The sequence below is a fragment of the Talaromyces stipitatus genome, genomic scaffold (assembly GCF_000003125.1).
Source record: "Talaromyces stipitatus ATCC 10500 scf_1105507295523 genomic scaffold, whole genome shotgun sequence".
Lineage (NCBI taxonomy): Eukaryota > Fungi > Ascomycota > Eurotiomycetes > Eurotiales > Trichocomaceae > Talaromyces > Talaromyces stipitatus.
Genome location: NW_002990113.1, coordinates 1,507,184 through 1,529,718, shown reverse-complemented (window position 1 = coordinate 1,529,718; position 22,535 = coordinate 1,507,184). Strand labels below are relative to the sequence as shown.

Sequence of the window (22,535 nt, the reverse complement as noted above, 5' to 3'; positions counted from 1 at the left end):
ACACCACAGACCATGCCATATTTTTCTTCCTCCTTGTACTGTTCTCTTTAAATACCTCTGCACTCCATTTAAGAACTGATACTTGACTTTCTACCATCGAATACCCGATACAACAAAGCTTACTCCTGAAACAACTTCACCGCATCTCGACATCCTCGAACCCATTGGCATCGAATCAAGTCTCCCTGGTTGCTATGTTTACTTCGCCAAACAAACGTTTATTTCACCTCTGTTCATCACTTGCAACAGGTTAAGCATTAAAAAAAAAGGCAAGAAAGCCTTTGATCGAACCATTTCCCTTCTGTCGACCATACTATTGCTTCACTTTCCAGTTTGAATAAAAATGCCAGTCATCTGGCGACCCCAGCCTAGGAGGCTTCCACGGCCTTTTGTGGAAGATGAAGCCGAGTCTCTCTCTCATGAACTTGGGGGCTTATCTTTGTTGGGAGAGAAGCCCGGAGTAGAAGGTGCTTGCGAGCGTGGAACAATCGATCAACTACCCATTTTGCTAGACATTGAGCACATTCCTCGGTCAGCTACTGCCGATACGGATACTTCAACTTCTCAGCCTCCTTCTCTTGTCAGTGAGACCTCTAGGGAAAGCTCTGGGCCACGTACGCCACCACCGGCTGAGTTTGTCCCGCAAACCAAGCAGGCTCATCGCCCCCAATTTGATGCCGTTCCTTCGTACAACTACTCATATGAACATTCAACGCCTTCTGATCGCCCTTTCTACTACGCAACTGGTGAGCTGAATACACTACAGCGAGGTTCACTCACCGACATGCCTCGAATGCAACATCCAAGTCCTCCACCACGCCAATACAGCCCCTTGCCGTCACCAGCTCTGAATTCAACTCCTGTCAGCATTCGGGGTCCTCCGGCAATCCAACACGTGCAGTCTGGGACACCTCGCAGTCGACCTACAATAGCGGAGCGCTTGGAAGAGAAACTTCGGTCTCGGAGGGAGCAGAATGTTTCGTATAAACACGACGTCAGACGAAGCGAGGAAGACATACTCCCATCGACCACAGTGATTGCTTCTGCTCCACCTTCACCCGTGGAAAGACTAACTGCAAACTCCGCACCTGTGCAGTACATCTCTGAGCCCAGCTCCCCACTTAGTATTGTTATGGAGCTGCAGGCAGATGATTCTCAAGATTGGAGAGAATATTACTCCTCAGTCGGTTCAGCAACACCTACTCGCCAGGATATGTCTTATTTTCCAACAACTCCTCAACAGAAAAGGATGATATCCCCACAAAATTCTTCTAATGAGAGCACTACGCAGAGTGTTGTGAGGCCACGGCGAGCTGTATCCTTCAAGGAAACGCCGCAGTATCGCATATTAGAACGTTCTATAACACCAACCTTCAATCGCCGCAGTTCTGATATGTCTCCCACCCGATCGACAACCTCGACAAACTCCTTAAAAAGTGTCGCTCCTCGTCCATCTGAGCCGTCGCCAAACCTTGCTTTGCGTCCTTGCCCAAGATCTTATCCAGTTTCGGGCTATCATGATTGGTACACAATCACTGGGATGGAGCATCTGAACATATGTCCTTCTTGCATGGGCCAGATTGGCAACTCCAAGTTTCGGGACTATTTCGTACCCAGCCTAAATACTACAGGGGCGCGTATACGCTGCTCGTTTAGCGAGGCATGGACAAGACTAGCCTGGATCCAGACTTTCAAAAAAAACTACGACAACCTGGATCTACTCTATGAAGTGACCCGTCCAACTGGTCTAACATGTCCCGGTCGGAGACTATCAACTCAAGTGTGGTACCGTGTGGTTGACTCCCAAACGGGTCTGAATGTTCCCAAGTTCGCAGCTTGTGCAGCATGCGTTCGCAACGTCGAAATCTTGATGCCTCCACTTCGGTCGACCTTCCGACGTCAGCCCGTCCTCCAGGAGAAGTTTTGTGATCTCTCTGTCGACAGTCCACGATTTGTGAAATACATTGATCTTCTCGACGCTGCATCCACTAAATGCGAATACGAGCGGTACGAATATCCTGACAACGGCAGGTTTATTGACTACTTTGAGCGGAAGTGTAACCTACGCGATTGCCGACGTCAACGACTCATCATTGGAACATGGCATTATATTCCGGAACTGCCTGAATTCACAGTCTGCGAGGATTGTTACGATGATGTTGTGCGGCCTCTCGCAGCAGCACAAAAGTCAATAGCACGACGACTAGCGAATCCTCCTCGACTGCTACCAGGATCAGGCCCGAACCGATGCCGCGAGGCAAGCTGCCAATTATATTCACACCGCATGCGAGCAAAATTCAAAGATGCAGTTTTGAACAATGATTACCGTATGTTGGAGTCCATTGCACTGAAGAGGTTCGATGCCGAATCACGATTCCATGATAGAGAGGAGGAATTGCTTCGTGTACCAGAAGCGGATAGGGGGTATCATTGGGAGGACGAATGGAGGCGCAATCTTGAACTTTGGAGACTATACGAATGACGATTTGATTTTATGAGCGCATATACCAGGACGGAGTATGGAATTTAGGCGATGGAATTGGGATATATCTTGCATGGGGATTTATTCGAGGAGTTATATGTTTGCACTGGCCGACGCTGTTTATTTTGTCTGCATTCGCAAAAGTTCTTGTTTTATCTGTTACGCTTGCTTTTTATTTCCTTCCTTTTCATTCTTGTTTCCAAGGTTTTGTTTCGGATTGTCTCCATAACGTTCTGTTTGATTGATTCATATGATATAAAATACAACATTGAACTTATTATACCTTAGAAGCTCACGTGGGCAAAGAAACCGATAAGTGATATGATTGCCATCTCGTTATATTTGTAGATTGCGTAGCATCTATGCCCCTATAGACATTACAGCCTCCTAAGTATTGATAAAAGCCATGGCCGAGTACATCAACCAACTAACCCAACAACCTCTCCAGGCCAATTCTTCCCCCAAACAAGCGCTCTAGCCGGCATCCTCCCACCAACAGGCGCCAAGACCCTGAGTTTCTTCTTTTCGGCATCTACATCAGCAACGTACACGAAACCCATGATACTTGAGTCTCTGATATCGCTCAGAGGAGCGTTGGGAGGGACATGTGTGATTGCAATCAAGGAATTTGCTAGGGCTAGAGTTGGTGGTTGCGTAAATTTCTTTAGCGGTATTTCGGTGTTGGAAGACGATGGGTCGTACATGCTGCGCGTCTCTTGTGGAGGGTTGCTTAAGGATGAGAATGATTCAGTGCCCGTACCGAAATTCGAAGGGTCGTATTCATCCTCGTCGTCTTCTGCGAGGCTAGACGTGATGGTATAATTATACAAAGCCAAGGAACCAAAATCAAGTTGTTGAGTATGAGGAGATAGCGTGATTTTGTTACTGTTACTTCCGCCAGCGCCGGATATAGATCCTATCACGCCGCCGATGGAAGTCGATGTGGCGGCAGAAGTTGCCGCAGTACCGAAGAAATACGATCGTATTTGAGATTCGTTTACGGCTTTCATGAATGATTCGTCTCTGTCGACGCAGCCGCCTGATTTGGATAGTTTGAGGACTGTGATGCGTTCATCGGAGTGGGTTGCGGAGGCGCTTGTGGTTGGTTTTTGGTCGTAGTTTTTGACCATGGTGCTGTATAAACGTTCGGAGCCGATGACGAGGATGGTGGATACTATTTAATATTAGCTGTATGCAACCCATGGATTTCCGAGCTGGACGAAGAGGGAGGCGTACTGGAGAATTCGGTGACAATATGATTGATCAACTCCAAAGATTTCGGCGACCCCTGACCAAGACTTCCATCTGTATCAACAATTATACCCGCTTCTCGCGCATCATCATCCTCAGCCATACGCGCTGTGACCGAAAGTGCCAATCTCGAAACAATCGGCTTAAACACATTCCCGTCCGCTTCAAACGGACTCTTCATGGGATAAAAATAAACCAACGGTAATTTCACCGGAGTCGGACTCGGCCCAGACATGGGGCTACTCCCCCATCCTTCTTCAACATCAAGCATAGACCGAAAAGCAGTCGCCGTCAATGTACCCGGAACACTCAACATGCCCTCCGTCGGATCCAGATTAACCACAATCGGCTGTCGGTCCATCTTGGTCGCGTATCCCGTAAGTATTTTTGTCAAAGTTGTTTTGCCTGCATTCTCAGGTCCCAATATCAATACTCGAGGACCATCTTTGCCGCCTTCGTTCTGGGCTTCTTGGCGCAGTGTTTCGAGGCCGAAATGGACGTTACTATATTCTATCATTGGTGTCTCCTCGGCGACGTATTCGCTTTGACATCCGCCGGCACCGTAACCTTGTGTTTGTCCGCTTCCTCCTGCGGCGGTAGAACCGCCCGGCGCAAAGCCATTGGATAAGTTGACCGTTTCGCCGGCTGCGACCTCTAACATACATCCATGCCAGGTATATATTGCCGCTTTCGTACCGCTAAATGTGTATGTTTGTAAAGGCGCGAGTTCAGTTCCGAATAATTCTGCCGTGCCGGTGAGTAACTATAAGTCTTGGATTAGCACTGTCTCATACGATCATTATTCTCTGAAATGAACAACGTACGGACCTTGACTCGAACCGTCGCACCAAATGCAATCTCAAATCTCCATTCAGAGCCTGCACGCAGATTAACCTGTGTTGGCGGAGGAGGGGCGTATTGCGCCTCGGTTGAAGCTTCAGCTAGCTCTAATCCAGGTAGAGACATGGCATTGCCAGAGAACAGGAAACCTTCGGAGACAACGAATGAAAAATTCTTATTGAGTTAGGATTCCTTAATGTACAAAATAGAGCTTCGGTACACTTGTATTTTTTTTGACTGGAGAGAAGTTGAAATACAAAATGTGAAGGGTCGTATGGAGTCTTGAGCTTTGTCGAGAAGCTTGGATACGATATGCGGAGCACTTCCATGTTTGTCCTGTTTGCATCCACATTTATCACTTATACTAAAGTCTATACAAAATAGATCCAATTAACTATTCATTCAAACAGTAATCTTGCATTGATTCGCCTATCATGAAAACTATCATTCTAAGCCAAATCAATTATGGGAGACTCATCCTCTGTTTCCCTAAATATAGCCGCAATCGCTATCTCAAACTCTGCCAGAAAATGTATAGGAAGTGTAGGATGATGATGAAGGGGGAAAAGGCCAAACAACAACTCCAATCAAGTCATAACGCCCTAATGAAAAAAACGGTCGAGGAAAAAATGAATAGTAGAAAGAGGAAAGAAAGTGGTTGTGTAAACAAAAAAAGGTAGGGGTATTTTTACATCGTATGTCAGTCTGCTGACATAGGTGCACAAGGGGTCAGGAAATGATTATTAAAAGAGAATAGACTGTACTTGTCACTTTCAGTCTGAACTATAAGTGAGAAATGAGAGCTGGGATTAAAAGAAGTAGGGAATTGCGGCACTGTAGTTTGTCATGTCAATACTGTTCAAACATCGACAACGAGATCCGGAGTGAATAACTTACGCAAGTGCTAAGGTAGCAGTCACACCAACAAGAGCCCTATTGCGAACCCGCTCCTTTCGAAGCTTGGTTTCTAAAACTTTGGCCTTCTTGGTGGGTTGAGCGGGTGTGTTGGAATTCTCGTCATCTTCCTCCTCGACTTCGTCTGATTTGCGCTTCTTGGAAGCCTTGGGCGACGAAGACTCGGCTGTAGTGTCTTGCTCTTGCAATTTCGTGGCCTCCTCAACCATCTTCTTTGCCTGAGCAATCATTTGCTCGGTATCCTCAGCGGGAGGAAGATCAGGTAGGGTGACTGGCATCTCAACAGTGACATTGGTCTGCGTGGTTTCAATCTCATCCTTGGTCTCAGTCGTAGATTCGACATTGACTGTAACCTTGTCATCGACAGCGGCATGTTTCTTTGACCTGGTCTTCTTAGGCTTCGTTTCGATAGTTTCAGCAACGGCAATTGTATCCTCAGCTGTTCTGTTGATCTCCTCCTTCTCTTGATCCGCAGCACCGTCTAACGCAGCTTGTAAAGAAGCACTGGCAGCGGTTGTTGCAGCCACAGAGCTTTCCTTGGTAGATCGATGGGCTCGTGACTTTCGTGGAGATGCGTTCTTTTTAGGAGATGATTTGGCTGGGGAGGCAGAGCGCCTGCTCCTGGTGCGAGAAGTAGGATTAAGTTCTGTCGAAGTCTCCAATTGGGGCATCTCGAATTTAGGTGGTGGTGTGATGGGTTTCTTTGAGCTTGCAGGGGTTTGAATAATCTCGGTCGAATCCAACAAAGCGCGAACCCAGTCCAGCATTTGATATTCCTTGGCAAGTTCCAACGCTGCGATAAAATTAGAAACGAGTCGAAGAACATGAGACGGTATTTAGCTGTGTAACATACCTAACATGGGTGAAATCCATAGGTTGCCGGCCGTCTCATCCACGCTGGTCTCTGTTTTCGACTTGACGTATTCTCTCTCGGCCTTCTCTTCCTCCGCCTTGGCCCAAGGAAACGCGATCTTGAACATGCCTGTGGCACTGATATAGCCGTCCTTACTCCGTCGCTATGTAATGAATCACGTAAGAAACTGAATACGTAGTAGACATCGGCTACTTACCATCAAGAAATATGTGTCTTGCTTCGTAGTTTGTGCCGGAAAAATCTCAGAGCCGGTCAAATCTTTGGGTAGTGGAGCGCGTAGATGCGCATATTCGAATGGTCCAAGATTCTCGGGTTTTGTGGCATTCGATGTTCCGATCTGGGCGGGTTTAACGGTCAAATGCGTCTTTCCCAACCGGCGCAATCCAAGTAATTCCTGATCTATCATTCAATCACAAAAAGGCGTTAGTGGGTTGTAGAGATAAACGAACGATTGTCTTCACGGCGCAAGACTGGACATCGCGATAATCGGTAGACGTTTCGCACGCGATAAGGAAAGACGGCGCAGGACTTGCGCCAGTCAGACCGGACGGATGGTAGGACGGCTCAACTTACAAGAAGGGGATGCGTCGGGGAGGATGAGAGGATTTGTTTGTTTGGGAAGGGATCGCATGGTGTCTGTAATCCCGTGCGACGACGGCGCGATTCGATAATCGTGTATAAAGTCGAGGAGGGGTGATGGACTAGGAGAGAAAGGAAGAAGAGGAAAGTATTTTTGAGGAACGATTAGATCACGAAAGCGCAAGAGGAGAAGGATAACAGCGGCTGCCACGTTGCAAGCGCGTCTCTGTAGGCCGCCGTAGAATCTTCCCCAAACGGGTTAGCCAGTCACGGTTACGTACTAATGAAGCCAACACTTGAATGAACACCCCTTTGAAAAGTTAGGAACAGTTCGGTTAAATATGATATGAAAAGACTCGGTCAGCGCTAGAATTGATCAAAAAAGATGAACTGCTGGCATACACTCTCAAAGTTCTCAAATGCAATGTGCTAATTGCAGGGATGTGACAGAGATTGAAGGAAAAGGGGGGAGAGCCCAAAACCCAATTGGGTCAGCATGAGCCTAAGGCCACAATATGCAAGTGATGTAACTTCTTCTGGCCTAGTGCATTGCAGCGGGAACGCCCGCGTCAGTATCGGAATTACTGTATCAATACAGTTTTACTAGCCTTCTGCTCCTGCTATCTTGAATTGGCACCAATAGTAGCTACTCTATATATACGTAGTGGTAACATACCGTACAATACATTTTACATATGTTCCTCGTATCGCCAAAAATTACGTGCCGCTGCCGGAAAACTACTGCGTCTTGTCCAGTGTCAAGTCTGCATAAAGCGCCATGTTTACAACATTCACAACACGGTTATCTCCAGCGGCATCTATAGCAAGATGTGCAAACAATGTTCAATTATTTTTTGCAACTTTCGATAGCGAGTGGAAAACATAAATACGGAGGCGGACATTGATTTATGATGCAGAAAGCGGCAAAACACTTGTGCTAGGTAACAGGCTCAAACGTGCTGATAAGAATAACATATTTGCATAGCAATGCGGCTTAATAGGTATATATTTGTCGGACTCAAAAGCTGCGCTTCAGTTGGAACGAGAAAGATGAAATGAATGAAATGTACTCTCGTTTAGTGCGCCCACTCCTTAGCAATGTCGAATGACCATGTGAATTCGAGATGAATGTGACCATCGTCATCCACAAATCGGGATCGTACAGTATAATGTCCTCGGGCAAGCATGCCAGAGGGAGCCTCTTCTTCATGGACTAAGAAATCGGGATGATTAGCTGTGCAGCCCTCCGGTAGAAAACCGAGGTATAATGGGCTTACATCGTTTCTCATATGTTGGTTTGTCAGTGGTATTTGGCGCATAGCTTCCCTGCAAGAAATTGTCAATAACTGCGCCATGAAACTGCATACAAACAGACACGACATACAAGCATCTCTTCATCTTTGGTGACTGTGATACCCTTGCGCTTAACCACATGGACATATTTCAGTCCACTCAACACATCGCGATGCACCTGGAAGACGACCTTGGTGAAGAACTTGGAGCCTTCCTTGATTGTGAATGGCTTATCCTTGAGTGATTCAAGAGCATTAGGCCCAGTCAGGTCGAGAGTGATATCGGGCTTGCCAGGTGTCTCAATAGCGAGTGATTGGATGATGCATGTCCTTGGATCGTTGGGATCGCCGATCGGTTCACCGGTATTTAAGCCTAGTGACGCTTTCCATCTATTGAGGGATTCGTCGTTTTGATCTATGCAAGATATGCGAAATTAGACTCATAGCCAGAAGGTGACAAGATTAGTGTCCTACCGAGGTTCTTGTATTCTTCAATGGTCTTCTTCTCTCCCACCTTGAATCCCTCAGTCTTGCTGGTGGAGAGCTCGTCCTCGTGTTCGGGCATTTTGATATATCGGTATGTGTATGTCTGGTGTCCTAACCGTTGGAATATCCGTATGAACTAGAGCTTCAACACATGTCAGGGTTAGTACAGTTATTGAAGGAAGCAATTGACCCAACACAGAGGAACATATGACTCACCAGTATAAATGAAAACAGCTAGACTGATGAAAGTAGAAAACGAGTGTTACTTGATTAGTGTCTCCTGAAATGTTGTTGATGCAGTGGGGTAAGAAAGGCGGTGGAAGGAGGGGAATCCGAAACAGTGCGGATCAGTCTAGATGTTGGGCTAAGTTAGTCTTGCTACTTGTTAATCTCATTGCAGAGTTGGATAATCAGTCTTAAAAACTGTCTTGCAGCAGGAATATGTTATCACGCTTCTGAATCATGAAGCATAATGATCATAGGGTCGTGTTTAGTGTTTGCCGGTGCTTGGTACCTGGATGTCTCAGGAAGAAGAGCCTATATCCTGCTGTAACTTTAACTTGCATAACCAGGAGGTGCAACTAGGATACTAAACAGTTTAACAGTAGCATCTGAAAAACTATTTTCAATCCCAGAATCTATGAAGTGCTCAAATAAAATGGGAAATCAATATACCCAAACAAGACATTTCCATATCTATTAGGCTCTAATCATACTCATCAATATGAGATCCCATTATACACGTGTCGTGTCACGTCGACAAACAACCAATATCAAAGATGAAGAACCGGGGAAAAAAAACTCCAAATATCTGCATAATCAAGGGTATCATATCATATCAATTATCAACATCACAAGAAGTATTCAATGACCGGATTCTGGCTGTCTTTGTTCGGTTGTGTTTGCTGCTCATTCCGATGCTCGTCGTTCTCAGGTGCTGCTCCGAATATATTGAAAAACCTCTCGCCGGAGTCGCTCACTTCCAAGACACTCGCTAGATTTCCACATCGATAGCAGTAGTTTGGCGCGCTCCACACCGTACTCAGTCGATCATCATATAAAACCTGATATCCTTCTTGACACAATTGGTGGGCTCGCAGAATGTGTGACATGCTATTGACTTCGAGAAATTTGCGCACAACTTGCGCGCCAAATGTATATCCAGCACCGCGGGGCGACAAAGAGAATTCGTCGTGTTCGATATCCGGATCTGACCAGACCAGATCTGCCATGGGTCCTTCGTGGGGTATCTCCCGGAACCGGTCGATGATTTTGATCTGATCTATGGAATGAATGGAGGGCGATAATCCACCGTGAACACAGAAGATTTGATCATTGATGACGACACTCAAAGTAAGAAAGTCGAACATGTCGGTAAAATAATGCCATACATTGGCATTGCCATATTTTCTCGCACACTCTGTATAAAACCCGTAAGATTGTGTAACTCCCCGGGATTCGTGGTTTCCTCGGATCAGATGAACTCGGGATGGATATCGTAACTTGAGACAGACCAATAGGGAAATCGTTTCGACACTGAACAGACCGCGGTCAACATAATCGCCTGTGACATGCAAAGTTAGCCGTATCCTCAAAAGCCCGTAACCGAAGCCATCATACCTAAAAAGAGATAATTCGTATTCGGACAAAACCCTCCTATTTTGAAGATCTCAATCATATCGAAGAATTGACCATGTATATCTCCCACAACGGTAACCGGAGCTGCAATATGCACGACGTTGCTCTCCTTCATCAGGAGCTCCTTTGCCTTGGCGCATATTGCCTCAATAACGGAGTCTGCGAGGAGTTGTTTTTTATACAAGCGCTCTATACATTCGTCCAAGTCGATGCTGGCTGTAGTGGAGCCGAGTCAGTTTGCGACATTCGACTGCTGGATCTGATCAAATGAGATGTGGTGAGGAACTCACATGGGAGACCAGGCATGATGAGGGATATAGAACAAATATACCGTCAGGAATATCCCAGGTTCCTTGATCGTTCTGGCGTGGAAGGTTCTGACAAGCTGTTGAGCTGTCGTGTGAGCACTTCAACTGAGAAGAGACAGAAGAGACGAAAGTTGAAAAGTTGATTGGATCTTTTCAGCAATAACTAGCATTCTGGTTTGATGGTATGCAGTAATAAGCAGGTGGGCTGATGAACGCAGATACTCTAATAGACAAAGAGAAAGAGATGTTCGGATACTTATCGAGTCATTAATGCAGTGCTTTTAGCCGCCAGCTTACACCTTTTTGGACCCTTAGTAATTGTCGGATTTATGGAGCTAACTGTTTTCGGATTAATGGGTCTAGATGCCGCATGGAATGCCTGAGGCGTTTACTACCACCAGACTATGCCTAGCTGACACTAGTGCATGCCTGTTCCTGGCGAAGTGCATCTGCAGTCATGTGACCTGCATGCAATGAAGGCGCCTTCTGTTTGGCAACAACATTGGGCTGCAACACCTCTCCATATAGGCCATTATTAATATCGATGATAACTGGCCTCCTCTAACATCATGGATGCCCCAGTACTGCCCGAGTATTCAGCTCCGAGCTACGAAGAGCGTTTCTCGAGCTCATCTTCTTTGGATCCTGATCAGTCGTTTCGTTTCCTGGATGATTCTTGTTAGTCTGCTTGTACTTCTGCTTGTACTTCTTTTGAATCCGGACAGTTGATTCCTGGTACATTTTATACTGTGGATGGCAGGTTCCATACCCATTTTGACGGTCAGCAAGCAATCCTGGATACACGTCGACATATCACACGCTGAAACACCATATCACATTACATCGGTGGACTCCCCATGGCCGCTAGAAACTGGACTTTGAATTTGGTTGACTTATATGTTCCCTATAACATAGTTATTTGGTTTTATTTGCGTCCCAAGATCGAGAGACCACCCTTCGTGCTGGAATAAAGAGGATCCCCTTACGAATTGATGACTGTTAACGGATCCTTTCCTCCAAAGGTCCACGTACGAAAAACATTTACTGTGATATTAATCAGAAGAAACTAGGCGACCTACCAAATGAAAATAATTTCAAATGGAAGCATCTTATTATCCAAACCATCAACCTTCATACCAGAAATCCCTTTGTCCGTCGGAACGCAGGAATGATATCTCCACGGATATCGAGCATACTAATGACATAGGCTATATCGATGTGCCTCGGGGCAATCGTACCCTTCACCATTCAGTATCATATCCATCAGCCTCTGGAAGGTCATTGCAGAGTCATGACTTTCAAGGAGCGCAGGCTCCGAGCCGTCTACAAAGTAGATCGAGTCCCCTGTGAGTAAATATCATCGCAGTTCACACGTGGATAGCGCTTCTCATTATTAACTTGCATCTATATAGTTCTGGCGGAATTATATCTAGCTCACCTGAGCTACCCAGCACTACATTATCAGACTCGGCATCGTCGCCATCGACAACGACAACTTTGAGTTCTTTCCCGTTGCCATATAGATCCCAATCAGCGACAGACTATCGCTCCCCCCATGCTGAGTATCCTCCGGCTACATATCCACTGACATCCCAGGAATCCCGACCTTATTATTCATCTCCAAGCCATGCTTTACCGGGAAGATTCTCAATTCCTGCAAACTTTCATCTCCAGACAAGTTCTGAGTCACAACAGAAATTAGAACCCAATCCGACGACTAACTATTTCTCTTCTCCCCGAAACTGGCAATCCAGGGACTTTAAATGGCCACAGTCGCGATCACAAAGTAGCACGAAATACGTCCCCAAGAGTCGGAGATATGATCAGCGCCGGGTGACTCCTAGGAATGGATTTCTTCATCCTGGGAAAAAGTATCACTTACCAGGTCCTAACAATCAAGCCGTTGACCGGAAAGTCCAGGATGGCAGGAAGAAGAGGATTCCGGCTCTAAACGATGGCTCGACAACGCGATCATCCAGTAATGACAATCAGCCTTCTGAGCGGCCCCGTCTGGTCAACTATGCTCTTCCTGCCAGTCTTGAAGACGACGAAAAGGAAGAAGAGCCCCCATCCCACCAGAAATCTGCTATGAGTGTATCGCGCTACGTCTCTCCAAAGGATAACGAAGATGATTCTGTACAATCTATCCGACAATCCCAATACTGGACACAATTAAAACACGACCCCATATTCTCCGATTTATCTACGGGTAGTGAGACGATATCCATCTCAGACTTGAAACAACGGCGAGACCAAATATTGCAAAACCATGCACCACCACCTCGTCAGACAGTCGTCATGAAGGAGCAGGGTACTCAGACCGATCCCGAGGAAATCCCATTTTCTCAACCGAGGTCTCCTACGGAATATGCGATCCGGGCAAGAGAATCATCAAAACAAGAGCAGCAACAGTTTATTACCCCAAGGCCAAAGAGTGTGCCGCATTCCAGGAAGAGATCTTACACCCCGAAACAAGGAAACCAAACTCATCATCGGACTTCTTCCCTCACGGATACTGATAGTCCGCGTACGCATTACATGCAGCAAATAGATGGGAGAAGAGGTTCCAAACGGTCCAGGAGTGTCACGGAGGATGATCACGAGGAGACCGACTCCTTCGCGCATAGAAGGAAACTAGGAGACGGTGGAGGAAGCAATCAAGGTCCATTTTATAGGTATCATTCTCCCGTCATGAGATCCTGATCGAGTGTGACCTGACCATTTCAATATGTTTAGTCGAAAGAGATAGATTATGACTTGATCGACTCGATTTTGGAAGTTTACGCGATTGTATGGTTGATATGCATGGATGGAAGTTAATATTGCATTTTTGATTGCCACCTTTTCTTGGAGATGTGGAGCGTTGGCGTAGGAAGATGGTGTACATGGAGATAGGCGAAGGGTTAAAAGATTACAGTATAACCTGGCTATAATGAAAGGAAGATTGCCTTGTATTTCTACTGATCTTATCTGAGATTACTTCAATATAGAACTAAAGAGCATCCTATTTGTGAATACTAAAACAGATTAATGTATTAGAGGCGCCCATCATGCTTAAATTAAGGGCCGTATGGAATGCTGTTATTCTCTTTAAACTCAAAATAGCGGGACGACCTCTCGGGAAGGGTATATCGACATCTATTGTTCATAACAAGAAACCTTTTGGCCAAATGGATATACAGTAATTAGCCATAATATTTTAATGGATTAACCAACTAACAAACATAGCTCTATCTTCCTCCACCAGATCCTTTAACCCAGATAATCAAGATTCTATGGACATGGATCTTGCGCGATGGTCAAACAATCCCTAATCAAGAGCCACCATCTCTTCGAGTCGAAGATCTCCGCGAGATTATGGAGCTCTCTGAGACTAGATCCAAACCAGCAGCTGATCCCGGCGTAGGAAGACGTTAGGTTGAGGTATACATGGGGATAGGCGAAGAGTTGAAGAATTGCATGGTGATTTTGAGTAATACTTTTATTTTGCATTTGCTTCAAATATGGATACAGTAGAACCTGGCCACAATGAACAGAAGGCATGTCAGGCCCAAGTCTATTGAATATATCCAGAAATGCGCTGCTCGTGCAACTTATCATGAACTTCGTCAATCAACTTCGTGTAAATAAGCATCCATAAATCTTTCAGTATATCGGCGGAACCCTTGTCTTGCCAAATGTCAAAACACATAGCTTCTTTGGCAAAAACATCCACTTCACCACCGTCATCATAGAATGTAATACCATTAGGTGAAACACGTTTCCTTATAGTGTCTTCGCAAAATAGCGAGCAATCCGGGGTTTTATCAGTCTTTCCTTCGGCCATGGACATCCTGAGATGAGTTGGAAAGCGGGGACAAGATGGGCTGTCAGCCGGAATATACCATCATAAACCAGTCAAATGGCCAACTCCATAACGGAGCTTCGATTCTGCGCAGTGGCCTCATTTCCGGTTTTCGTGAGCGAAACTGAAATAATATTGAGAGGAGAGGTTGACAAGACAGAAAGAAGAGGAAGAGTGAGGAGAGAAGGAGGACAAACGGTAGGTGGTTAGTCGCATCATTGCCCAGTCTGCAAAGAAGCTCTGCAAAATCACCATATACATACAGTAGAGCCTGGCTATAACGAACAGAAGGCCTCTCGGGGCCCAGATAGATATATGAGAAGCACCTCTAACATAGTAATCTATTTTAGTATTAAGAAATCGGATACTCTTTAGTTCCATATTAAAGTCATCCCAGCTGATATTAGTAGAAACATGGAGTGGTCTTCCTTTTGTTATAGCCAGGCTCTATTGTAATATATGGGTATGCGTCAATATATGGTAGTCATTGATTTCGACTGCAGACCTCAAACGGTCCGTCGATCCATGGTGCCGACATGCCAACACAATGCAAAAACATCTCCGCTATTCTAATGCTATTATGCTGGTGAAATGATTATCTATTTAGCAATCCTCGCTTTTGAGCGGCTTCCGAGTCGGATTCATCTTCCTCTTCATCGTCGTCTTCTTCAGATTCCGTCTCTTCCTCTGAATCGGTCTCGTATTCTGTAGAACCCGATTCATCTTCCGATGTCTCTTCTTCCCCTTCTTCCTCTTCTTCATCTAACCAGTCGTTCAAACTCTTGGTTCCCATGCTACTACTACCAACAGCACCGATCCGTGCCTTTCTTGCCGCTCCACTCGCTGCGCTCGTCTCATGTTCTTGCAGCGCTTTATCGAGACGTTGTCCAGCCGTCAACGCCGACAAATCTCGACTTGTCGAAGATTCGACAGCAGATCCATCCTCGCGTAGGGATCTGTCGGGCTCCTGTCCCGCCGTTACCCAATCAGGTAGAGGCTCGTAGCCAGTCAGACCTAAGGGTCCCGCATCAGGTCCGACGACAAGCGTGGAGGTTCCAATAAGAATATCTCGTCGTGTCTCTGATGGACTTGGGGCGTGCGGGGCAGGTTTCGGGGCCAAGAGCAACAAACTGGCCATTTGCGTGTTTTTGGGATCGGATAAGAGTCCTCTGTACATGCGTGCTCGGTCTCGTAGGTCATATGATGTGTCGTATCTCGTGAGAAGGAGAATATATCTCCATAGTAGGGTTATGCGGTCCTCTGCTGATGGTTCGCCGTTGTGCATTTGCGAATCACATCCACTTGTGGGGTTTTCATAACCGTTCTGAGTCTGGTCGGCGGCCCATGCATTATCATCATTGTCTTGGCTCTGGTTTTGATTATTTTCTTCAAGCTGAGGCGATTTTTCAGGAGGAGGGTTCTGGAGTAGATGATGAAGATAAACTTTTGCAGCCAATAAAACAATCTGCTGCTTGACTTCTTCGGTCTCATCAGCGAACCCTTTGGCAAGGATACGCAGCACATCCGGAGCAATGCTGTTTTCCAGATCTGCCGCAGCGTACTCGCCCACGAGCCAGATGATGGAAGCTCTTGCACCCGAATTTGCCGTCGTTTCAAGGTAACTTGCCAGCCGAACTATTGTTTGTTTGTGTGCATTTGGGTTTTGCTGAATGAGATGTCGAATAATTGTCAGGGACTCCGAGACAACATTATCATCAATGCTGGAGATTCGGGATAAAAGTAGGCGTAAGCAGTAGCTCGAAGTCTTTGAATCAGTTTGTGCACAACGACCGATGGCACGCACACTTTCCCGAACGAGATCAGGATCTGTTCCCTGAGAGAAATGCTCAAGTTCGCTTAGTATTATACCTCTATAATGCATTCCCAGGTGAGGGAATAGTATTGTGAGCACCTCAAGTTTGAGTCGCCAAATATGCGGTGGATCAACGGCGCGAACTAGAAAGTGAGACGTATATTTGACAAATAGCTTCGGTGCCTGAAAAGCCACAGCGACAATATTATATAGAGCAACGTATTGGATATCCTGCGGGCAGCGGACAAGTGCGACAAGGGGCCCAATAGCACTTTCAAGGTATTCCTGCGTGCCGACATAGAGGTAACAGCGAACAATGCTCACTATGATGGCGGACGTGCGGCTTTGCAGCAAGAGTTTGCAGGCACGCAAGAAGAGTTCCAAGTCGGGATCAAGCACCGGAACCTCTTCCTCTGGGGCATCACCATTGGTCGCTTCATGAGTTTCATCACTGCTCTCATCGTCGTAAAAACCCTTCGCTTCGTTCTTCTTCACCATTTGCATCTTGCGGGGGAAGCATTTTCTAGCGTATACTGTCAAAAGACGCAAGGTGGCCAATTGACTCCATTCATCCATGTCAACTAGTTTCTTCACAAGACTCTTGTAATGTTTGTGTATCAAATCCAGTCGATCAGGACACACATCCAAAAATGCCGAGACAGCAGGTCCAACCACAAAGTATTGATTATCCCCAAGCAAGGTGAAGAGATATTCGCTAAGCTGCGGTATGGTATTCGGGTCCAGTCTATAGCACTTCGGGATGGCAAGGGCGGCTGCTCTCCGGACGTGAGGGCTCATGTCTCCTACTCCGCGTTTGATCGCAAGGGAGACAATCTGGCTTATAACGGGGACTCTGATTCCGGACATTGTCCGCAACGCCATAACCCGGACCTGCGGGTTTGTATCTGTGAGAGACTTTTGGATCGCATTGATCGAGAGCAGGGCGAGGTCTGGCTCGGCTTCGGCATGGTGGAGGAGATAGATGTAGACAAGCTTTTTGACTTCGATATTGGAACTGGCTGCGTTTTTGACGACGGCGGAGAAATATTGTAAGCAAGTATCGGACTGGTACATCAACTGAAATAGAAACGAGTCAGCGCTTCATGCGATGGAAAATAGTACGATTGAGAATCACTACAGAAATCACTTTACGCAATCCATCCAAAATCTCTCGGTCATTGCGACTGTCTAGTAGTTTCTTAATCTGCGCAGAAGAAGGAGTCCGCGAGGTTTCATGCGATCGAAGACTCCTGCTACTACCAGCAGATTGTGCTGCTTCGAGGGTAAGGTCACGAGCTATACACAGAATGAGAGGTTAGAATGCGGGTTGCGGAATTGACACAGGACTAAAGACATACCAGCCTCTAACAGGGAGGATATCCTAGATATCGTCTCCATGATTGCCAGAGGAAGCTAAAGGTCTCTACGACCTGACCTCTAAAGTGGTGTGTTTCTGGGAAGAATGAAGCTTGAAGGTGAATGGAAGCAGTTGATTTGGCGGGGAGATTCTAGCGTCATCGGCCGGGTGACTTTAGGTAAGCCTTAGGCACGCCATAGAGCTTACATCCACCACATTTTCTCAACTACATAAGAATAACTAGCCATGTCAACTCAATATGCGTTAAAATAACAAAGATCATATCCTTCTCTAAAGGACATCCAGGACAGTCTTGTCGACACCTGTCTCATGATCGACGCACGAGTGCTATCTATTACTTCAGTCGCGGACTTTATCAATTTTATACTCGACGAGACCAATAGCTTGACCACTGTCGTTGTATGCTCAACTCGCGAAAGACTGCTCAAACAATTGACCGCCGATATATCCGCACAGTTACAAGAACACGATGATCACCAACTCTCTGGAAATGGCCCATCGCCGCTTCTAGAAGCAGCTCCACACCCGTCTCCAAGCAAGCTATCGTTGTTGTCAAATACCATCGGCGCAATTACTATTTCTCAAAGAATCAAGCTAGTATTCTGCCCTTCCCTGGCACATTTGCGCGCATATCTATCTACGTTCCAATTACACCCATCGCATAAGAGTATCGACAATCAAAAGCAAGCTGCAGAACGTGGGAGACCAGTGATAGCGATCCTGGACTTCCTTGCCATCCACTATGTGAGCACTCAGTTCTCAGCACAAGGGTTATCGCAGACACTGTCTTTGGCTGTTGAAACAGCAGCTCGGACTGATTCGAGCATCTTGTTGTGCGAATGCGACGATGCAGTAAATCCAGGAGATCGCGATCATGGTCAGAGATTATGGGATCTGCATGTTCCTCTGTTGAATGGTGGATCATTGCGGTCAGATCATGAGAGAGCTGGTAGACACATCCCTGTCCGACAAGTAGCTCAAAGGTGGTTCAGGTTTGAATGATTTCATGAATGTATAATATGTATAATATGTATATCAAGGATACCAAAACAAACAATGACCCCAGAATAGTTGACAAAAAGACCAAATATACAACGCCTCTGGGTATATCGTAATAACCGTAATAAGCCAACAGAACTCCAATCTCATAACTTCTCATGTCCCTAAGAATTATAGGCACTTTTCCATCTCAGTGATATAAAGTTTAATATGCGACTCCATCTTCAAGTACTCGTCATGTGCTCTGTGGATTTCATCTTCGATGTTCTCTCTCAGATCCGCCATCTATTCTCGGTCAGCCATCTATCACTATCAAGAGTTTCAAATCTGACGATCCTACCTTCTTCTCTGTCTGCTCGATCCGTATCCTCTTGATTTCCATCGCCTTTTGCTTCTCGGCTCTCTCTTCTCTCAACTGTCTTTGAGTATTACGAAGCTCTTCCATCCGCGCTTGGGCAATCTCTTGTTTTTCTTGGCTATTCTTGCGGAGAGCATCGATTCTTTCGTTCCATCGTGCTAGTTGTCGTTGCAACAATTTTTCGGTTTGTGCTACTTCGCGTACATTATTGCCACGCTCAGAAATAGCATCCTTATTTCTTGCAGCTCTGGCGTCTTCCTCTTCTTCTTTTTGTAGTTCGACAGAGATGTCTTCGAGGACCTTGACACAAGCTTGAACCTCATTTGCGACGACGTTGAATGTATCGGTAGACGTTTGTAATGCCCTCAGCCGCCGTTCCATCGTATCCACTTGTGCCTTTTCGCGTGCTAAGCTCTCTGATAACTCGGTAAGCGAAGCCTGCAAAGTTGTGTAACTCTGTTGGACATATGGTCGAAGTTTTTCAATTTCCCGCCGCGTCCGTATAGCCTTTTCCACCTTCTCTTCGAGCAGAGCTTGTTTCTTGGCCTTGTCGGTTTTTACCCTTTCCAGTTCTTCCGCAATCTTTTCCTGATTCCGGTTCAAGGCTAATAAAACGCCTATTAGTGCATCATTGCGCGCTGTCTTCTCCTTGACCTGATTTTCGAGTGCCTTTTGGTTAGCGCGCATCTCATTCACCCGCTCTGCAATCTCTTGATTCTCTGCATAAAGTGCCTCGATACGCGCCTTGGTGCGCTCGGCCTTGTTGAAGTGCTCGTCAATTACTGCAGTTTGAGATTCTCGAAATCGGACGAAGTTGATTAAATAGGAGAATATCTTCACGAGTCGATCATGGGTAGGTCGCGTAAGATCGGAGAAGGTAAAATCATTCACGCCACACTACTAAAACGTCAATTACATATTTCTTTCTCCCAGATTCATGTCAGATCTACCTCGATCATAAGCCGTCGAAGGTTAATGAAAAAGCCCATTAGGTTGCGTGTCTCATTTGGAACAATATCTGGATAGTCGCCACAAATATCCTGAGCGGCCGCGTGCATCGCAGGATCAATAGTTTCTCTCGTAGTATTCATCAATAGTTCGGCAAACCATTCTAACACCATTTGAATCTGTTGCGGATTCGGTTTAAGGAGATCAGCGGCGGTAAACGGTACGCCTATATCATTAATACAGCCGGCAATTTCCTTGTCTGGCTGGACTTATTGTCAGCTTTGCAGTTATTACGGAAATTGTAATTGTTGGCAATCGTACCAAGCGCATCAAGGCATCGCTATCGTCCTCTTTCTTCCGATTCCGGCTCTGTTGCTGCTGACTGCCATAGAATTGCTGACTGGCTCTGTGATTATATGCCATTTCCAAGTATTCCGATCTTCAATGTAGTCGAGTATTGCTATTCAGTTGAACCAGTTGTGTGAAGTGTTGATGGATAAGGCCCATTCGTTGTTTTGTTTACACCGGCAAGTTTGCCGCCAAAAACGGCTAGTGCGGGATTCTTGCATGCTGAGGGGCGGTCTGACAAACAGTGCAAACATGTATGACTCGCTTCATTTTTTGAGATTGTCTGAGTTCATTTACACAACGTTCTGTGATATCGCAGACAATAATAAAGAAGCTGAAGACATGGCTCCAGAATCTGCGCCGTTCGAGTATGTTGTTTCCACCGGAATCTTCTATCGCGATACTGACATTGTCTCCTAGCATCGTGTCGACGTACAATGACCTTCTCAAGTCCGATCCTGACATTACCATGCCCATAGCGGCTATTGAAGCCTTGGTACTTCTCCTCACACATTCACCATCCTCCACGATATCAGAGACACTCGACCTTCTAGCGAAACACACCACTATCTTGAAAAATGCCATCCCAAATCCTATTGCCCTCTCCGCCGGGACAGATCTGTTCCAACGATACCTCATTACGACGTTACAACGACCAGGCCAGTTAGGACCTGCCGGGGACTTTAACGCTATCCGGGCACATTTACTATCAAATGGACGACTATTCATCAAGCGAGCTAAGGAAAGCCGAAATAATGTTGCTGCGTTTGGAAAGGGTTTCGTTCGGGATGGAAGTACTATTTTGACCAACGGTGGTTCGAGGGTAGTGTCTGCTTTACTGCAAAAGGCGGCAGACGAGAAAAATGGACCGTCTGCTGTTCGGTTCAGAGTCATTTATGTGTTATGCGGTAGCAACGACGCCGATAACTCTTCGGGCGAACCAGAAGGGCTCGAAACCGTGCGTTCATTGAGGGCGCGAGGTGTCCCCGTTGCTACAATACCCGAGTCTGCTGTCGCTTACTCACTCGGCAAAGTTGACACGGTGATTGTAGGTGCGGAAGGTGTGGTGGAGAATGGCGGTATTGTTTCCCGGATGGGAACTTATCAGATCGGGTTACTAGCAAAGGCCATGGGAAAACCGTTTTATGTTGTCGCCGAAAGCCACAAGTTTGTCCGTTTATACCCCTTGGGACAATACGATCTTCCGATTGAGCAACATGTAATCAACTTTAAGACGGAGGAAGATGTGGCGGCAGAAGAGGCAAGTCGTTTGACAAATGAGACTAAACGCACCATTGCAGAGACGCATGCGTCATCTGAAGAAAAAGCTGTGCATATGGCTGCTCTTTTAAATGGGGCGCCGGCAGATAAACCTGATATCAATGCCATGCGACGCGATGCGGTAGACTACACACCGCCGCACTTGATTACGGCGTTGATTACAGAAGGTGGTGTGCTCACACCAAGTGCAGTTAGTGAGGAACTGATCAAGATTTGGTTTTGAGGATTTCTGTTACGAATTCATCTCGATACGAATGAGCGATAGCTCGAAGACAGTCCGGGAAGACTGCCTGTCGATCATTGCATGGATCAAGCGTTGCTCAGATGCGTTCCAGTGCTTTATGTTTATTTGATGGCTCATTGGCAGAATATTGGATCTGTCTGCAATAACCCACTTGAAAGTCATTACCATGACCATTGGGAAACATACAGGCGGGAAAACAGGTCTCTCGGCATACTCATTCAAGGCGATCAACTCATACCGCACTTCAGTTCCGCGAGGTCGCCGCCATCTTAGGCGCACTGGATATTTCTACAGAAAACATCCAGCATATGTACATAATAAAGAATGCCAACAATCCGGTTCGGGACTTTCCCGTACTATTGAACAAGCTATCCAACCAGCCACTATAGCTCTAAGCCTTCGTTCCATCATATCAGGAACAAAAGCAATCGGAAACTATTCCCAGATGAATAAATACAAATCCAATATGAATTCGCGACAGTCCGTATATTTATCCTTGTAACAGTTGACTCGTAGCTAATCTCGAAGATTATCTTCTCCACGTGCAGATCTAGGTCTGCGACAGTGACAAGCCAGCTTCCCAGGCAGCCAGATATCGAAGGCCCCAACATCAGTCCTAGTCGGGTCGCATCGCTCAGTACATATACTGAGTTAGCT

The 22,535-nt window shown here is 46.2% G+C and overlaps 10 protein-coding genes across 12 annotated transcripts; 4 read left to right on the top strand and 6 right to left on the bottom strand.

The window, feature by feature from the left end:
* Positions 1-343: 343 nt before the first annotated feature.
* On the top strand, positions 344-2,482 carry TSTA_064930 (uncharacterized protein; the record flags this gene model as incomplete). The annotated part of the gene is made up of 2 exons (XM_002340378.1): positions 344-2,007; positions 2,032-2,482. 2 exons carry the CDS (start codon positions 344-346, stop codon positions 2,480-2,482), a joined length of 2,115 nt encoding a protein of 704 aa, XP_002340419.1.
* TSTA_064920 (mRNA cleavage factor complex II protein Clp1, putative) lies at positions 1,298-4,699 on the bottom strand (the record flags this gene model as incomplete). The annotated part of the gene is made up of 3 exons (XM_002340377.1): positions 1,298-3,656; positions 3,719-4,496; positions 4,562-4,699. The coding sequence occupies 3 exons, from the start codon at positions 4,697-4,699 to the stop codon at positions 2,902-2,904; spliced, it is 1,671 nt and encodes a 556-aa protein (XP_002340418.1). The 3' UTR covers positions 1,298-2,901.
* A 230-nt stretch (positions 4,700-4,929) lies between these two features.
* Positions 4,930-7,222, bottom strand: TSTA_064910 (APSES transcription factor, putative). Its single transcript, XM_002340376.1, has 5 exons — positions 6,936-7,222; positions 6,559-6,761; positions 6,342-6,504; positions 5,471-6,281; positions 4,930-5,407 (listed from the first exon to the last, which is right to left on the bottom strand). The coding sequence occupies exons 1-5, from the start codon at positions 6,991-6,993 to the stop codon at positions 5,383-5,385; spliced, it is 1,260 nt and encodes a 419-aa protein (XP_002340417.1). The 5' UTR covers positions 6,994-7,222; the 3' UTR covers positions 4,930-5,382.
* Positions 7,223-7,765: 543 nt separating this feature from the next.
* Positions 7,766-9,329, bottom strand: TSTA_064900 (rho-gdp dissociation inhibitor). 3 transcript variants are annotated; one of them, XM_002340373.1, is made up of 6 exons: positions 9,234-9,329; positions 8,936-9,071; positions 8,708-8,861; positions 8,326-8,648; positions 8,219-8,267; positions 7,766-8,154 (listed from the first exon to the last, which is right to left on the bottom strand). In XM_002340373.1, the coding sequence occupies exons 3-6, from the start codon at positions 8,796-8,798 to the stop codon at positions 8,018-8,020; spliced, it is 600 nt and encodes a 199-aa protein (XP_002340414.1). In that variant the 5' UTR covers positions 8,799-8,861; positions 8,936-9,071; positions 9,234-9,329; the 3' UTR covers positions 7,766-8,017. The 3 variants fall into 3 exon arrangements, with proteins under 3 accessions (XP_002340414.1, XP_002340415.1, XP_002340416.1); XM_002340374.1 differs by having other exon boundaries at positions 8,708-8,855; XM_002340375.1 differs by having other exon boundaries at positions 8,708-9,071.
* A 77-nt stretch (positions 9,330-9,406) lies between these two features.
* On the bottom strand, positions 9,407-10,663 carry TSTA_064890 (Ser/Thr protein phosphatase; the record flags this gene model as incomplete). The annotated part of the gene is made up of 3 exons (XM_002340372.1): positions 9,407-10,283; positions 10,340-10,573; positions 10,648-10,663. 3 exons carry the CDS (start codon positions 10,661-10,663, stop codon positions 9,571-9,573), a joined length of 963 nt encoding a protein of 320 aa, XP_002340413.1. The 3' UTR covers positions 9,407-9,570.
* Positions 10,664-11,956: 1,293 nt separating this feature from the next.
* TSTA_064880 (uncharacterized protein) lies at positions 11,957-13,498 on the top strand (the record flags this gene model as incomplete). Its single annotated transcript, XM_002340371.1, has 3 exons — positions 11,957-12,015; positions 12,078-13,340; positions 13,402-13,498. The coding sequence occupies 3 exons, from the start codon at positions 11,957-11,959 to the stop codon at positions 13,412-13,414; spliced, it is 1,335 nt and encodes a 444-aa protein (XP_002340412.1). The 3' UTR covers positions 13,415-13,498.
* Positions 13,499-15,104: 1,606 nt separating this feature from the next.
* On the bottom strand, positions 15,105-17,720 carry TSTA_064870 (AP-3 adaptor complex subunit beta, putative; the record flags this gene model as incomplete). Its single annotated transcript, XM_002340370.1, has 3 exons — positions 15,105-17,399; positions 17,461-17,618; positions 17,681-17,720. 3 exons carry the CDS (start codon positions 17,718-17,720, stop codon positions 15,105-15,107), a joined length of 2,493 nt encoding a protein of 830 aa, XP_002340411.1.
* A 64-nt stretch (positions 17,721-17,784) lies between these two features.
* TSTA_064860 (uncharacterized protein) lies at positions 17,785-18,702 on the top strand (the record flags this gene model as incomplete). Its single annotated transcript, XM_002340369.1, has 2 exons — positions 17,785-17,847; positions 17,977-18,702. 2 exons carry the CDS (start codon positions 17,785-17,787, stop codon positions 18,700-18,702), a joined length of 789 nt encoding a protein of 262 aa, XP_002340410.1.
* Positions 17,891-20,471, bottom strand: TSTA_064850 (Ndc80 complex component Nuf2, putative). The gene is made up of 4 exons (XM_002340368.1): positions 20,327-20,471; positions 20,008-20,268; positions 19,040-19,954; positions 17,891-18,984 (listed from the first exon to the last, which is right to left on the bottom strand). The coding sequence occupies exons 1-4, from the start codon at positions 20,426-20,428 to the stop codon at positions 18,871-18,873; spliced, it is 1,392 nt and encodes a 463-aa protein (XP_002340409.1). The 5' UTR covers positions 20,429-20,471; the 3' UTR covers positions 17,891-18,870.
* A 163-nt stretch (positions 20,472-20,634) lies between these two features.
* On the top strand, positions 20,635-22,243 carry TSTA_064840 (translation initiation factor eIF-2B alpha subunit, putative). Its single transcript, XM_002340367.1, has 2 exons — positions 20,635-20,721; positions 20,774-22,243. Exons 1-2 carry the CDS (start codon positions 20,696-20,698, stop codon positions 21,855-21,857), a joined length of 1,110 nt encoding a protein of 369 aa, XP_002340408.1. The 5' UTR covers positions 20,635-20,695; the 3' UTR covers positions 21,858-22,243.
* Positions 22,244-22,535: the final 292 nt, after the last annotated feature.

Excerpts from the sequence above, each read along its gene's own strand:
- TSTA_064840 (XM_002340367.1), top strand. The coding sequence starts at position 20,696 with ATGGCTCCAGAATCTGCGCCGTTCGA. Across the intron at positions 20,722-20,773 it reads CCAGAATCTGCGCCGTTCGA|CATCGTGTCGACGTACAATG; the intron begins GTATGTTGTTTC and ends ATTGTCTCCTAG.
- TSTA_064900 (XM_002340375.1), bottom strand. The coding sequence starts at position 8,798 with ATGCCCGAACACGAGGACGAGCTCTCCACCAGCAAGACTGAGGGATTC. Across the intron at positions 8,268-8,325 it reads CCAAAGATGAAGAGATGCTT|GGAAGCTATGCGCCAAATAC; the intron begins GTATGTCGTGTC and ends AATTTCTTGCAG. Across the intron at positions 8,155-8,218 it reads ACCAACATATGAGAAACGAT|TCCATGAAGAAGAGGCTCCC; the intron begins GTAAGCCCATTA and ends CCGATTTCTTAG.
- TSTA_064910 (XM_002340376.1), bottom strand. The coding sequence starts at position 6,993 with ATGCGATCCCTTCCCAAACAAACAAATCCTCTCATCCTCCCCGACGCA. Across the intron at positions 6,505-6,558 it reads AAGACACATATTTCTTGATG|CGACGGAGTAAGGACGGCTA; the intron begins GTAAGTAGCCGA and ends TTCATTACATAG. Across the intron at positions 6,282-6,341 it reads ATGGATTTCACCCATGTTAG|CGTTGGAACTTGCCAAGGAA; the intron begins GTATGTTACACA and ends ATTTTATCGCAG.
- TSTA_064850 (XM_002340368.1), bottom strand. The coding sequence starts at position 20,428 with ATGGCATATAATCACAGAGCCAGTCAGCAATTCTATGGCAGTCAGCAG. Across the intron at positions 20,269-20,326 it reads GCGATGCCTTGATGCGCTTG|CCAGACAAGGAAATTGCCGG; the intron begins GTACGATTGCCA and ends CAATAAGTCCAG. Across the intron at positions 19,955-20,007 it reads TTCGACGGCTTATGATCGAG|TGTGGCGTGAATGATTTTAC; the intron begins GTAGATCTGACA and ends ACGTTTTAGTAG.